A 13,901-nucleotide genomic window follows, 5' to 3' on the forward strand; every position below is an offset into this window, starting at 1 on the left:
CCTGAGGTTGGCTATTGAATCCCTCACTAAATGCTCCTCAGGGTGTTGCCTAACACACACCGCTGTGCTCACCCATAAAAATCTGCATGATGGAATTCAGCCCAATGCAGTGAGAATTCCCATGGACTTCCTCTGTACAAGGCAAAGCATAGGTGCCATGGAAGGAGGATGAAAACAGGAAGAAGATGTAATCTCATCCTTAAGGGGTGCTCGGTAGAATGGAGGAGAACAATACATAGATTCCTGAAGATGGGCACCAAAGTGATTGGGGTGGGCCCACAGCAGAGGCCTACAGCTCTGTTCAGAATGCAGAAGCAGGGTTGGCAGAGAGAGGCAGCTCATCAGAGTGCTTGGGCAAGCATAGGGCCAGCGACTCACCACTGCAGACAATGTATCTGAGGAAAGCCATTTAAAATAGGTGATAGTCACATTCCATCAAATTTTTGGAAGGGTCCATGGAGGCAGGGTTGTCAATCTCATTACAGCATTTCAGAGACCTCAGAAGATTTGGAAATGAAAAAAGACAAGCAGCACTTGTGGTTCACCTGTGTCACAATTGTGGCTCACCTGCATCTCTGCAATGCACAGGTGAGCTGTGCATTGCAGAGACACCGGTAAGCCACAATTTCCTCCCAGTTAGGAGGTCAGTGCTAAGACCCTTGCTCTCTTTCCATCGAACATGAGATGCCAATTTCTTTCTGGGCAGAGGACAAAATAAAAATTGTCTGTAAACTTTGGCCAGGCACAGTGGCTTACGCTTGTAATCCCAGCACTTTGGGAGGCCGAGGCAGGCAGATTGCCTGAGCTCAGGAGTTCAAGACCAGCCTGGGCAACATGATGAAACCCCATCTGCACTAAAATACAAAATATTAGTTGGGCATGGCAGCACATGCCTGTAATCCCAGCGACTGAGGCTGAAGCAGGAGAATCATTTGAACACGGAAGGCGGAGGTTCCAGTGAGCCTAGATCGCACCACTGCACTCCAGCCTGGATGACAGAGTGAGACTCCATCTCAAACAAAGAAAAAAAATAGCAAATTTTTCTTTGTGACAAATTCCAAAATTATTAGCTTCATTTAAATTTACTTTCCTTTTTATCTTTCAATGTCATCAAGATCAAAAGCATTGCTTAATAATTTTGTTTATAAACTCATATTGCAGCACAGGGCATGATCTGTCCCCAAGGCAAAGATGATGAGTTACTCTTTTCTCGAAAACATACAAGTAGGTATCTCAGCAAAGGCTACTCATATGTTATTATGAGTAAATCACTGGCAGTGAATGTGAATTTTTTTTTTTTAATGGATGGATGAGTACACGCCTTCTTTTGAGGGCAGGTTCTATCTGTACTTCTTTCACCTACTATATTGTAGGAGCTTAGAATCCCAGCTGCTGGCTCTGGGCTGAAGTTCTCTGATGGCTTGTGCAGGGTATACTGGCCTTCTTCCCCTATCTGTGTGTCTACTGCTGACCTGTGGCTTTGCCGAGGCAGGGAGGTTGCTGGTAGTGCCCATGGATGGGAGCCACTGGTTTACCATGCGGTCGGTGGTGGAGAAACTCATTCTCAGGGGGCATGAGGTGGTCGTAGTCATGCCAGAGGTGAGTTGGCAACTGGGAAGATCACTGAATTGCACAGTGAAGACTTACTCAACGTCATACACTCTGGAGGATCAGGACCGGGAGTTCATGGTTTTTGCCGATGCTCAGTGGACAGCACCACTGCGAAGTGCATTTTCTCTATTAACAAGTTCATCCAGTGGTATTTTTGACTTATTTTTTTCAAATTGCAGGAGTTTGTTTAAGGACAAAAAATTAGTAGGCTACTTAAAGGAGAGTTCTTTTGATGCAGTGTTTTTGGATCCTTTTGATGCCTGTGGCTTAATTGTTGCCAAATATTTCTCCCTCCCCTCTGTGGTCTTCGCCAGGGGAATATTTTGCCACTATCTTGAAGAAGGTGCACAGTGCCCTGCTCCTCTTTCCTATGTCCCCAGAGGTCTCTTAAGGTTCTCAGATGCCATGACTTTCAAGGAGAGGGTATGGAACCACATCATGCACTTGGAGAAACATTTGTTTTGCCCCTATTTTTTAAAAAATGTCTTAGAAATAGCCTCTGAAATTCTTCAAACACCTGTCACGGCATACGATCTCTACAGCCACACATCAATTTGGCTGTTGCGAACGGACTTTGTTTTGGACTATCCCAAACCCGTGATGCCCAACATGGTCTTCATTGGTGGTATCAACTGCCATCAGGGAAAGCCAGTGCCTAAGGTAAGTTATCTCTCCTTTAGCACATGAAGAATAATCTGGCTTTGAACATTTAAAGACGATTTCTTACTGAACTATAATTTATCATGTACATTTGTCCCATTGGAATTTCTTTCTGGTTTAAGGAATTCTTTTGTACCAATTCACTTAATTGTTGAGTGGCAAATTGTATAAAGCAGCTCTTGTTGATATGTAAGTGTATACAATTGATATAATTGTAGATCATATCTAGGCTGCAATCTAAATGCTATTTTTGGAAACATACCAAAAACCACAGTAAGAAATGAAACTTCCTTTTTTTTCTTTTCCTAATTCTATACTATCCCCAGGGGAAAATATTCTTAGCAGTTTTGTGTGAATTCTTTTCAATTATTTTTGAAATTATACTATGTATATGCATATCTTTAGGGTGAATTCTCACTTCTATTTTATTAACATAAAATCTAATATCATGCTGGCTATGATTTTTTTTATGTTAGATTTTTCTCTTGTCAATAAATTAAAGATATCTTTACAGGTCAATGCATACAGATTTGACATGTTCTTTTAATAATTGCCTAATAGTCTTTACTTTGGATGCAATGTAGTTTTCCATCCAATTAATATTGATAGAGATTTAAGTGTTTTCCACTTTTGTTATTTATGAGCAATAATAAACATTCTTATATACTTTCTTTATATATATTTCCATATTTTTGTTCTTATCTCAGTAGGATATTGTCCTATGAGTATGGTTGCTTGGTTTTCATTAAATAAGATTGGCATCCTTTTGCTATTACATCTTCCTATTCAAGAATATGAATCCCTTATTATTTATTCTGATTTTGTTTTATGTCCATAAATAAAATTTTACACTTTATAGAAGTATTTTATCTTTCTTATTAACTTTTATTCCCCTGCATTTCATTGGTTTTGAAACCATTATGTGCAAGGCAATTTTCTCATTTCTCTTTTGAATTAATTCTGCATAATTAATGTACTGCTTTGAGTTTTACACATTTATCTTGTATGTAATCATATTACTAACCTCTCTTATTAGTATGCAAGGTGTAAGTGTGCAATATCATCTGCAAATTATTCCCTCCCCTAGTATTTATACTTCTTATTTTGGTGGAGCATATAGTTCCAAAACATTATTGAATAATGTTGTTGGTCTAGCCAGTTTAAATTAGTATTCGGTCACTTGCAATTGAAAAAGTCTTGACAAATACAAGAGTAAGATTCTTGGCAAATGCATAGTTGCCAAATCCAGGTGAAATATCTGGTGTCTCATCTAAGTATATTATTTTATTAGGGATGGAGTATACATTTTTATCTATTGTTCTGGCTTCTTACAAGGTTCAGTAGACTTGGTAACACAGTCATATTCTCTTACATATTGGCAGATGTTCGGTGAAAGAGTGACTGTTCAACCAACTCATGGGAAAATGCAACCATGCTCTTTCTAAAAAGCAGGGAGACTACAGCTGTAGGCCTTTCAAATGATACATGACTTTCAGCTCTTGACAAGACCAGGCAAGGAGATGCAAGTTGTAGGACGTTAAGAGATAGACTTATCAAAGTGTCTCTCCCCATTTACCCTCCAATTACAGTACCAGCCACCACTCAGTTATTGACTGCAGCCTCATGGCCTCTAGCCAGGCGTGTGTGTGGCCTGCCACTTTCTGAACCTGTGCTGAATTTGTTGTGGCTCAAAGGGTCACCCAAAAGGCTTTAGAGATATAGAAATCTATATATGATTCTATACCATCTATAATGGTATATGATAGAGAGATCTATACAATATGAAACAGTGAACCATATATAGTTTTACATATTTTGGTTATTTGTATATCTTCAGTGGTGTATAAAATATATGCATTTATATACCTTTACAGAATATATATATATGATAGGATTTATAGATATGGAAGGTTATATATAAATGTATATATTTATAAATCTAAAATAAATATAATTATCAAAGAAGAATTCAGATCATAAAGAGTGCCCTTTGGCAAAGAACCCTGGATATGGCTCAACCACAGAAGTAAATTGTCATAGAAAGATTTATGGACACTGCATAGTGATCCTTTCTTGTTTCGTATGGGCAGAGTGTGCCTTGGAAAAGTATACAGTATTTTGTACCTTGTTTGGCCAACAGGATTCATAGTCTGCATTTCATCTGTCTGATGAAAAGAAAGCATTGCTTGATGATAGTGTGTGTGTATGTGGTGTTTGTTCACAAATGTGTCTGTACGTGCATGTGTGTTTGTGTGCAACGTCTTAAGCTCTACACAGGAGATTATTTTTCTGAAAGGTTTCCTACAACAAAATCTTATTGAGTCTATCCAGGGGAATTACACCCAGGGATGTAATTAAATACTTTAACAAAGATGGTAGATCATCATTCAGGAGAACATTAAAACAGTTTTGTTTTGTATTTTTAGTACAGACAGTGTTTCACCGTATTGGCCAGGTTGGTCTCTGACTCCTGACCTCAAGTGATCCGCCTGCCTCGGCCTTTCAAAGTGTTGAGATTACAGGCATGAGCCACCACACCCAGACTTAAAATGGTTTTAATGAGAAAAAAAGAAAATCACTTCCACTTTTCTTGACTTTTTGGTGAATTACAGCAGAATTGATGGTTGAATCCAGTTATAAAGAATTTGGGGCCAGGCGTGGTGGCTCAAGTCTGTAATCCCAGAACTTTGGGAGGCCAAGGCGGGCGGATCACGAGATCAGGAGATCGAGACCATCCTGGCTAACACGGTGAAACCCCGTCTCTACTAAAAAATGCAAAAAACTAGCCGGGCGAGGAGGTGGGCGCCTGTAGTCCCAGCTACTTGGGAGGCTGAGGCAGGAGAATGGCGTGAACCTGGGAGGCGGAGCTTGCAGTGAGCTGAGATCCGGCCACTGCACTCCACTGCAGCTTGGGCAACAGAGCAAGACTCCGTCTCAAAAAAAAAAAAAAAAAAAAAAAGAATTTGGGCTCAGTCAACACCATCTAGGGCCAGTGCAGCTCTGGAGAACTGGGGCTGGAATGTGGTTACAGCAAGAAAAGATCTGTGCTTTCCCCATTGCTCTCGCATTCTGTTTTTGATCTCAATTCAAATTTACCTGTTAGTGGGCAAGCCCTAGTCCTCTCTCCAAGATTATTTATTTCAACTTGTTATTATCAAAGTTTTCAAACATATACCGAGGAGAGGCTATAGCATAATGTGTACCCATGTAGCCATTCTTAGGTGAAATAATTTTCAATATCTTTCTGTACTGCTTCATCTTTCTTCGTTTTTTCTTTCATTTTAAAGAAAAATTTTGACTTTTTTTAAAAGAAAATCTTGGCATGTTGTCTCATCATGAAATACTTCACTAAATATAAAAAATAAGGAAAATTTGTTTCATAGCCCCAATTCCTAAGACAATCAATAACTTTAATATTATCTCATTTTCAACCCATAATTAAATTTATCCTGATTGTCTCAAAAAATCTTTTACATGTAGATCAATGGAATAGAATTTACAATTCAGAAATAATCCCATACATTCTTTGCTTTGATTTTTACCATGGTGCCAAGACCATTGAAATGGCAAAGAATAGTGTCTTCAACAGAGGGCTCTGGGACAACTGCATATCCAAGTGCAAGAGAATGAAGTTGCACCCTTACCTTGTATCATTTACAAAAATTAACTTGAAATGGATCAAAGACCCAAATAGAAAATCTAAAACTGTAAAACTCTTAGAAGAAAACATTAGGGAAAATATTCATGACCTTGGATTTGGAAATGTTTTCTGAGATGTTTTTTTCTTGTACCAAAAGTACAAGAAATTAAAACAAGAAAAAGAAGAGATAAATCTTTATCATAATGTTTTTATACAAAAACTTTTATATATCGGAGGACACTATCAAGAGAATGAAAAGACAACTCACGTGGGCACCCTTATTAAGGTGTGCAGATAAACACGCATATGCTTGACATGGAGGCTCTCTCATGACACATCCTATGTTTTCCTGTCCTATGAAACTTTCTACCTGCGTTAGAACCTAAGCTTTCTGTGGCTTTCTAAAATCCCTGGTGTCAGAAGTCAAGTGTGGATTACTGCTGCTTTCCTTGACTGTCTCTCTCTCCTTCAATCTATGTTGATAATGTGATATCAAACATGATACACTACCTCTTTTGGCCCACTCAGGATATTCTGGTGGTGCCCTCTGGCCTGCACCCTCCCACTGGCTATGAAGGTCACCCATGATCTCGCCTTCCCCAGCCTCACTGGCTTTATTTTATGCAACACTCCAACTCTCCTCTTTCCACCTCCCCTGTTACTTTTCCCTTCCTATTTTATTCCTCTTTTCTGTCTCCTTCCCCACCTGTGTCTTTCCTTTCTGTCACTTTTTCTGCGTGATTCCTGCCCCAGAGGGGTCAACAAGAAGGGGCATCCCATGGGCTGACTCATGCAGGGAAGCTGTCAGTAATTAATTAGCAAGGCAGGGAAGTTGTACCCCAAATCTTGGTTTCGACGCTAGAGGACTATAGGAGGTAGTTCAATGTAGTGTTTGAGCACATGGACCCTGGAGTCATCCAAGCCTGATTTCATGAGTACTTCAGCTGTGACACTTGCGTAAACTTGGGTAAAAACTCAGTGTTATCTAGATTAAATATGATAATGCATGCAGATGCCTGGCATGTGGCAGTGAATCAACAATACACGTAATTGTGTGGGTGATACGTGTTTTCCAGCACGATTATTTCCAGCCTCCACAAGATTAATGATCTTAACCAGGCATTCAGACTGTCTTCAAAACAACATGGTGAGATATCAATATTGTCTTCTTGATGCAAGTTTCCCTTGAATGATTTAAACTTCAGATGGTGGACTGTCTCCTTAGGGAGAATTTGCAAATTAAATATAATCAAAGCTAACATATATTGGAGACTCGCCAGGTACCAGGTGCTACCCTGAGTACTTACATGGAGGCTGGCATTATTGGCTGACCTATTTTGCAGATGATGAAACTGAGGCACAAGGGGGTTGAGTGACTTGCCCAAGGTTATTGCTCAAGTAAGTAGGGGAGCCAGGATTCAAATCCATACATTCTTTGTAAAAAAAAAAAAAAAAAGTAAAAAAGCCTGAGTGTGGTGGCTCACACATGTAATCACAGCACTTTAGGAGGCCAAGGCAGGAAGATCACTTAAGCCCAGGAGTTTGAGACCAGCCTGGACAACACAGGGAGACACTGTCTCTGCAAATTTTTTTTTGAAGTTAGCTAGGCATGGTGGCACATGCCTGTGGTCCCAGCTACTCAGGAGGCTGAGGCGGGAGGATCGCCTGTGCCCAGGAGGTCAAGGCTGCAGTGAGCCATGATTATTCCACTCCATTCCAGCCTGGATCATAGACTAAGACCTTGTCTCAAAATAAATAAATTAATTAATTAATAACATTTAAAAATTGATATGTAATTCATGTATCATAAAATTCAGTGGTTTTCCATGTGTTCCCAGATGTAATCAGCCATCACCAATATCTAATTCCAGATCATTTTCCTCACTCCAAAAAGACACCCCATGCCCACTGGCAGTCACTCTTTATTTCTCCCCCTTCTCCTACCCCTCAGCAATAATTTACTTTCTGTCTGTATGGATTTGCATATTCTGGGCATTTCATGGAAATAGAAGCCTTTATGACTGGCTTCTTTCACTTAATTTCATGGCTTATCCATGTTGTAGCATGAATCAGTATTTCATTCCTTTTCATGGCTGAATATTCCATTGTGTGGATTTACCACATTTTTTTTTTTATCCATTCATCAGTTGGTGGACATTTGGGTTGTTTCCCGTTTTCAACCATGAAAAATAATGTTACTGTGAACATTTGTATACGATAGACCCTGATGTTCTAATTTTTGAGCCCATGTGCCTAACCTCTATACCTGACTGCCTGATTGTGTTGACAGGAAACTTTTTGGAAAATGTCCTATCTCTGGCCTTTTGGGAATGTCACATGGAGTGAAATGTGCCTAGAGTGGGTTTGACTTCGGACATCACATGGTCTCGAATCCCTCAGCAAACATGAGTTAGTCTTGTTTTTGTTGGTGTTACAGAATAACATGCAGCTGGCTCTTTTTCTAAAAAATTTAATATTAGATGTCCTTCATTGAACAAACATCTGTTGAGAGTCTTTGTGTGACTGGGATATGGCCATAATCAAATGAACATGGCTTTGCCATTCTAACGGAGAGGAAGGCATTGATTAGTTACAAACTGTGAAACATACTTTGAAAGAAAAGGATGCAAAGAGAGCTGATCATAGGGGACCTTGCAGGATGAGGAGTGGCAATCTTGGGAGAAGCTGGGGTGACAGTGTGCCAAGCAGGGAAGATGGCAGGTGCAGCATGAGGCCAAATGTTTGGAATCACAGCATGATCTTTCCCTTCATCCCTGTGTTCCAGGGTCTCTTTACTTCACAAACATGGGCAAGTGGAAACCCTACTTTATGTCTCTTCTGAATAATCCCTTTGTCATGGCTTACTTAGTGACCTGTGCCCCTCCCCACTGCTCCTGGGACCACAACCCACATTGTTACAAGCCCCTGAAGGAAGTTATAAACACCTTATCTTCTACTAGGACAGGTGCCCCTGGAGCTGTCTGGCTGGGCAAGCCATACTTACCTGCACTTCCCTATCCTGTGTGTGGGTGACTCAGACTTGACTATTGTTATCACACTAAACTAAACTGGGGTTCACTCACCCAGTGCGGTAAGGCCAAACATCCACACTGAGATTTGCAATGGGAGAAAGGAAGGTGTTTATGTGCAGGGCACCAAGCAAGGAGTATTGGGAGGCTTATACTTAAGACCCAACCTCTCTGATGGCTTACAAGTAAGGGTTTTTAAGGGCAAGGATATATTTTAGGAAAACAGAAGTTACAAGAAGAAATTGCAAATCAATGCACAGAGGTTACACATCGGTTTGGTCATGAGAAATGAAGGCTTGCAGGTCATAGGTGAATTCAAAGATTTTCTGATTTGCAATTAGCTAAGGAAGAGAAGCTTCATTTAAAATTTGGGGTTAGCAGAAAAGAATGTTAGCTCTTGCTCATGAGTGTGACTTCCACCAGGAACAAAGAATGGCTGTCAGAGTTCAGTTCTCAGTTCCCCTTATCTGAGGTCTGCCTGCCAATGGATCCATTTGGTGGAAGTCCAGGTTTCCGAAAAACAACTCAGGGACATATGTTAAGATGTAATCTTTAGTTTCTATAGGGAATCAAGCATCTCTGGACTCTAACATCCTTGGCTATTGTTTTAGGCTACTATTACCTTCTTGCTTATCAAGTGCCTTATTTATTTCTCAGGGCCAGGTAGGTGCCTGGAATTTCCTTTGAAAGAACCCAAGAATGTCCTTTATTTCCATGTTTAGAGGAGACCACAGGCCCCTAAAAGAAATTCCTCCTTCATCTCACCATTTTGGACTTCCCTCAAGATCTGGGCACAGAGCATTCTGACTTCTGCAGCCCCACCCCACAGCCTATCAAATAGATTAAATTGCTCCCGCATCCCATGTCACTTACGTCTGGGTAACTTGGTGAGCTAATCTGTAGTGGATATTGACTGACATGTAGTTACGTTCTTATAGCCATTTCATAAAATATTCATAAATTCAATTTTGCCATTTTAGTATTCTAGATCCAGCAAATTTCTTTTTCTAAGTCTCAAACAATTTGCAGGTCCTTTGAAATCTTGCAAGTAGGTCCTGGCTCCATTACTTATGGGTCATAGGTCATACAAGGGTCTGAAAGAGTGAGCACCTTAGACGCAAACCTCTCCATAGGGTCTGCCTGTCCAGACCTTCCTGTCCCCAACATGAAATTACCTTCATGCATGTCTTTGGGTCTCTCCTCTTTTCAAAATGCCAGGTATCCTCCATTTACTTTTGGGAAACCTGCTCTTGCCCACAGAGATTTGTTTTAGGATCTACTTCTTTCACGCCACTGGAATACGTCCCAAGCCTGAGTCATTCAGTCGGCAGCAATCCCTGAGAAAAAAATAATTCGTCTTTGCATGACACTCAGGAGATGCCTGAGGACACCTTGACTCCCACAGCACCAACCAGGGCAGGCCTGGGTCTCCAGCGGAGCTACTCTTTAGGGATCATCGTTATGACTAACAGACATGCCAGATTCTTCTGGCTAGTCTCCAGTGCAGACACACACACACACACACACACACACACACACACACACACCATTCTTAGTATAGTCAAAGCTCACAGGAGAAAGAAAAATGTTTTCTAATACCTTCTTTATTTGCAAGAAGGTGTTAGGAATTCAAGGGATGATATGCATAGTGATATTAGTTTCTTTTCTTCAGCTCCTTCCTCCAACTCATGTTCTATAGGGACTTGTGGAACTAAGAACAGGACCCACAGATGAGCCATAGGATTTTCAGAGCAAGGCTCTGCTTGGAAGGGCCCAGACCAATGTTCACAGCACAGTGGAGGTCTAGTATAAAGAATGTGAAGTTTGTAGCATTTCTTGATCCTGCTATTCCTACATGCTTGCTTAAGCCGTTCTTCCTCTAGATAAACTGTTCTTTGAAGGAAACCTGCCTAACGTCTGCCTGCTCAAGAAGGTGGACCTGAGCTCTGTTCCCTTTGCAACCTTCCTGGAGTCTTACTGCGATCTAGATGAACTCAAAGCAAGATGCTGCCACCCCCATGACTTTGATCATTGTAAGCTGGCAATCCTGTTAGGAGGCTGCTCCCAGCTTGGACTGAGCTGAGTCTTCGCATGCCTTGAACAATGAATTTGCATCCTGGTTATGTTCCCCGTGGGGGCCAGCCCTGTCCTTGGAGTGGCCCCTCTAGTCATGTTGCTCAGGCTTGTCCCTTCCTGGGCCCCAGAACACCTCCAATGCCAAACTTGTAGGTGAGAACAGGACGTTGCATGCCAACCAGGTGTGCGTGACTAGCTCTGGGCGAGTCTGTTCTAGTAATGCTAGGCACCACCTCTCACTGCGACAGCCTAGTTTCTACACAGGTCTTGCTCTGGGACCACCCTCAGCAGTGGGATTAGCAGGCAGGGCCAGTGTGACCCTCCCTTTCTGGGCCTCAGTTGAGAAACCTGAAGCTTAGGAGAGGAGTCACTCCCCTGGCTGATGGGTGGCTGGGCCAGAAGCAGATAGCAGGCTTTCTGACTCCAGCTCTAGTACCTCACCACATACTGGCTAGAGTTACACTTCTCAAATCTTAATTTCCTAAAAGTAAGTAACAGTTTGAATGTTGTTATATTGTGATGTATAATAAGAAATATATATGTTTGTCTTTGTTTCCTGGCCAGAGCTCCTGAAACCGTAAGTGGCGGGAGCGATAAAGGTGAACAGATAGTCTTTTGTTTTTCAAAACAGATCCGTTTCCACCACATTTAAGTTTATGTAAAGGACATGTAAAGTCTCTAAGGATGAGGGCTGGTTGCCAGGGAACCACCCCTTGCAATTAGAGGGAAGAAAGGAGAGAGTGATTGAAGATTGATTTGATCACCAGTGGGCAACGATCTAATCAATCATGCCTACTATGTAAGGAAGCCTACATACAAACTCAAAAAGGCGGGGTTCAGAGAGCTTTTAGGTTGCTGAAGGTGTGGAGGGTGGGGCACCCAGAGATGGCAGATGGGGCTCCATGGCCTTATCCCCATACCTTGTTCTTTGTACTTTTTCCTCTGGCTATTCATCTGTGTTGTTTGCGATATCCTTTGTGATAAACCAAACCTGGTAAGTAAACTGTTTTCTTCAGTTCTGTGAGTCATTCTAGCAAATGATTGACTCCAAGAAAGAGAGCGTGTGAACCTCTGATTTTCGCCAAGTCAGACAGAAGTTGTGGGTAACCTGGGAACCTACTATTTGCAATTGGTGTCTGAAGAGGAGGCAGTCTTGTAGGACTGAGCCCTTAACCTGTGGGGTCCGTGCTAACTCAGAATTCAATTCAGAATGGAATTGAATTGTAGGATACCCAGCTGGTGTTAGAGAATAGGTCCATGTGAAATAAAATCCCCACACATGATGGACATAACAGACAACGTCAATGATAAGGAATCCAGCAAGTTCGGGATAGAGAATTGGCAGGGGGTCTCCAGGGGTCTCTCCAAGTTATCTTCAAAGTGTTGCTATAACTTTTCAGAGAGGGAGAGGCAGACTGGTGGAGATGAAGAGAAAATCCTGGAAGTTCAGGTGAAAGTTGATATGGGGCATAGTTGATCCATATTCACTGTGTGCTTAAAATGGTTAAATATTAATTTGGGTTCTTACATATTAAAGGGCAAAATTCAGAGCAAGAGAGAGGTAGACAGGGCCTGTGAAAAGCAGTGGTTAGTTTAGGGAAAATAGCTAGGAGCCCTGTGATTTGGAGCGTGAAAACTCTTTATTACTGTTGTTACTTTAACTGTTTCCAGGATGGCCTGCCTTCTTTGTGCATTTCAGAGAATTTCTGCAGGGGTTTTCTTCTTAGCACTTTGGGGCATGGTTGTAGGTGACAAGCTGCTGGTGATCCCTCAGGATGGAAGCCACTGGCTTAGTATGAAGGATATAGTTGAGGTTCTGGGTGCCCGGGGGCATGACGTTGTAGTGGTGGTGCCTGAAGTCAATTTGCTTTTGAAAGAATCCAAATACTACACAAGAAAAATCTATCCAGTGCCGCATGACCCAGAAGAGATGAAGAACCGTTACCAATTGTTTGGAAACAGTCACTTTGTTGAGCCATCATTCCTGACTGCTCCTCAGACAGAGTACAGGAATAACATGATCGTTGTTGGCATGTACTTCATCAACTGCCAGAGCCTCCTGCAGGACGTGGACACCCTGAACTTTCTCAAGGAGAGCAAGTTCGATGCTCTTTTCACAGACCCAGCCTTACCCTGTGGGGTGATCCTGGCTGAGTATTTGGGCCTACCCTCCGTGTACCTCTTCAGGGGTTTTCCATGTTCCCTGGAGCATACATTCAGCAGAAGCCCAAACCCTGTGTCCTATATTCCCAGGTGCTACACAAAGTTTTCAGACCACATGACTTTTTCCCAACGAGTGGCCAACTTCCTCGTTAATTTGTTGGAGCCCTATGTATTTTATTGTCTGTTTTCAAAGTACGATGATCTCGCATCAACGGTCCTCAAGAGAGATGTGGATGTAATCACCTTATATCAGAAGGTCTCTATTTGGCTGTTAAGATATGACTTTGTACTTGAGTATCCTAGGCCAGTCATGCCCAACATGGTCTTCATTGGAGGTACCAACTGTAAGAAGAGGAAAGACCTGTCTGAGGTTGGTGGGTTTATTTCTTTTGGGCTGCCTTGTTTCTTCCAGGCTCTGTTCTCCCTCACTTATTTGGATCCTTGAGCCGACTGTCCCTTGGAGGATTTCCTGGAGAAACGGTGGTGGGAAAGTGATACCTGGCTCAGAGCAGCGGGGACACACAGGAGACCTGAGGCTGAAGTGGTATATAGGCATTTGGATGAAGACAGGGCTCATGCTTGGCAATAGTAGATTTGCTTAGTTAGGTAATCTGGGGACAGTCACATAATCATTGAATGAGCCTTAGAAATGTCCCATTTCAAACAGAGGTGAAGGCTTGACTAAGGGAACAGGTCCGGGTTAAAATCAATTTTCCCGACTC

At 41.8% G+C, this 13,901-nt stretch overlaps 2 protein-coding genes across 2 annotated transcripts; both read left to right on the forward strand.

Annotated features, from left to right (window-relative positions):
- The first annotated feature begins 1,363 nt into the window (after positions 1 to 1,363).
- LOC111528189 (UDP-glucuronosyltransferase 1-7) lies at positions 1,364 to 10,286 on the forward strand. The gene is made up of 3 exons (XM_023194874.2): positions 1,364 to 2,271; positions 9,598 to 9,603; positions 10,214 to 10,286. Exons 1-3 carry the CDS (start codon positions 1,417 to 1,419, stop codon positions 10,253 to 10,255), a joined length of 903 nt encoding a protein of 300 aa, XP_023050642.1. The 5' UTR covers positions 1,364 to 1,416; the 3' UTR covers positions 10,256 to 10,286.
- A 2,269-nt stretch (positions 10,287 to 12,555) lies between these two features.
- Positions 12,556 to 13,549, forward strand: LOC113223553 (UDP-glucuronosyltransferase 1-6; the record flags this gene model as incomplete). Its single annotated transcript, XM_026452970.1, has 1 exon — positions 12,556 to 13,549. A coding segment is annotated over exon 1 (861 nt), but the record flags the coding sequence as incomplete, so codon positions are not given.
- Between the last annotated feature and the right edge of the window lie 352 nt (positions 13,550 to 13,901).

The sequence above is a fragment of the Piliocolobus tephrosceles genome, unplaced genomic scaffold (assembly GCF_002776525.5).
Source record: "Piliocolobus tephrosceles isolate RC106 unplaced genomic scaffold, ASM277652v3 unscaffolded_41799, whole genome shotgun sequence".
NCBI lineage: Eukaryota > Metazoa > Chordata > Mammalia > Primates > Cercopithecidae > Piliocolobus > Piliocolobus tephrosceles.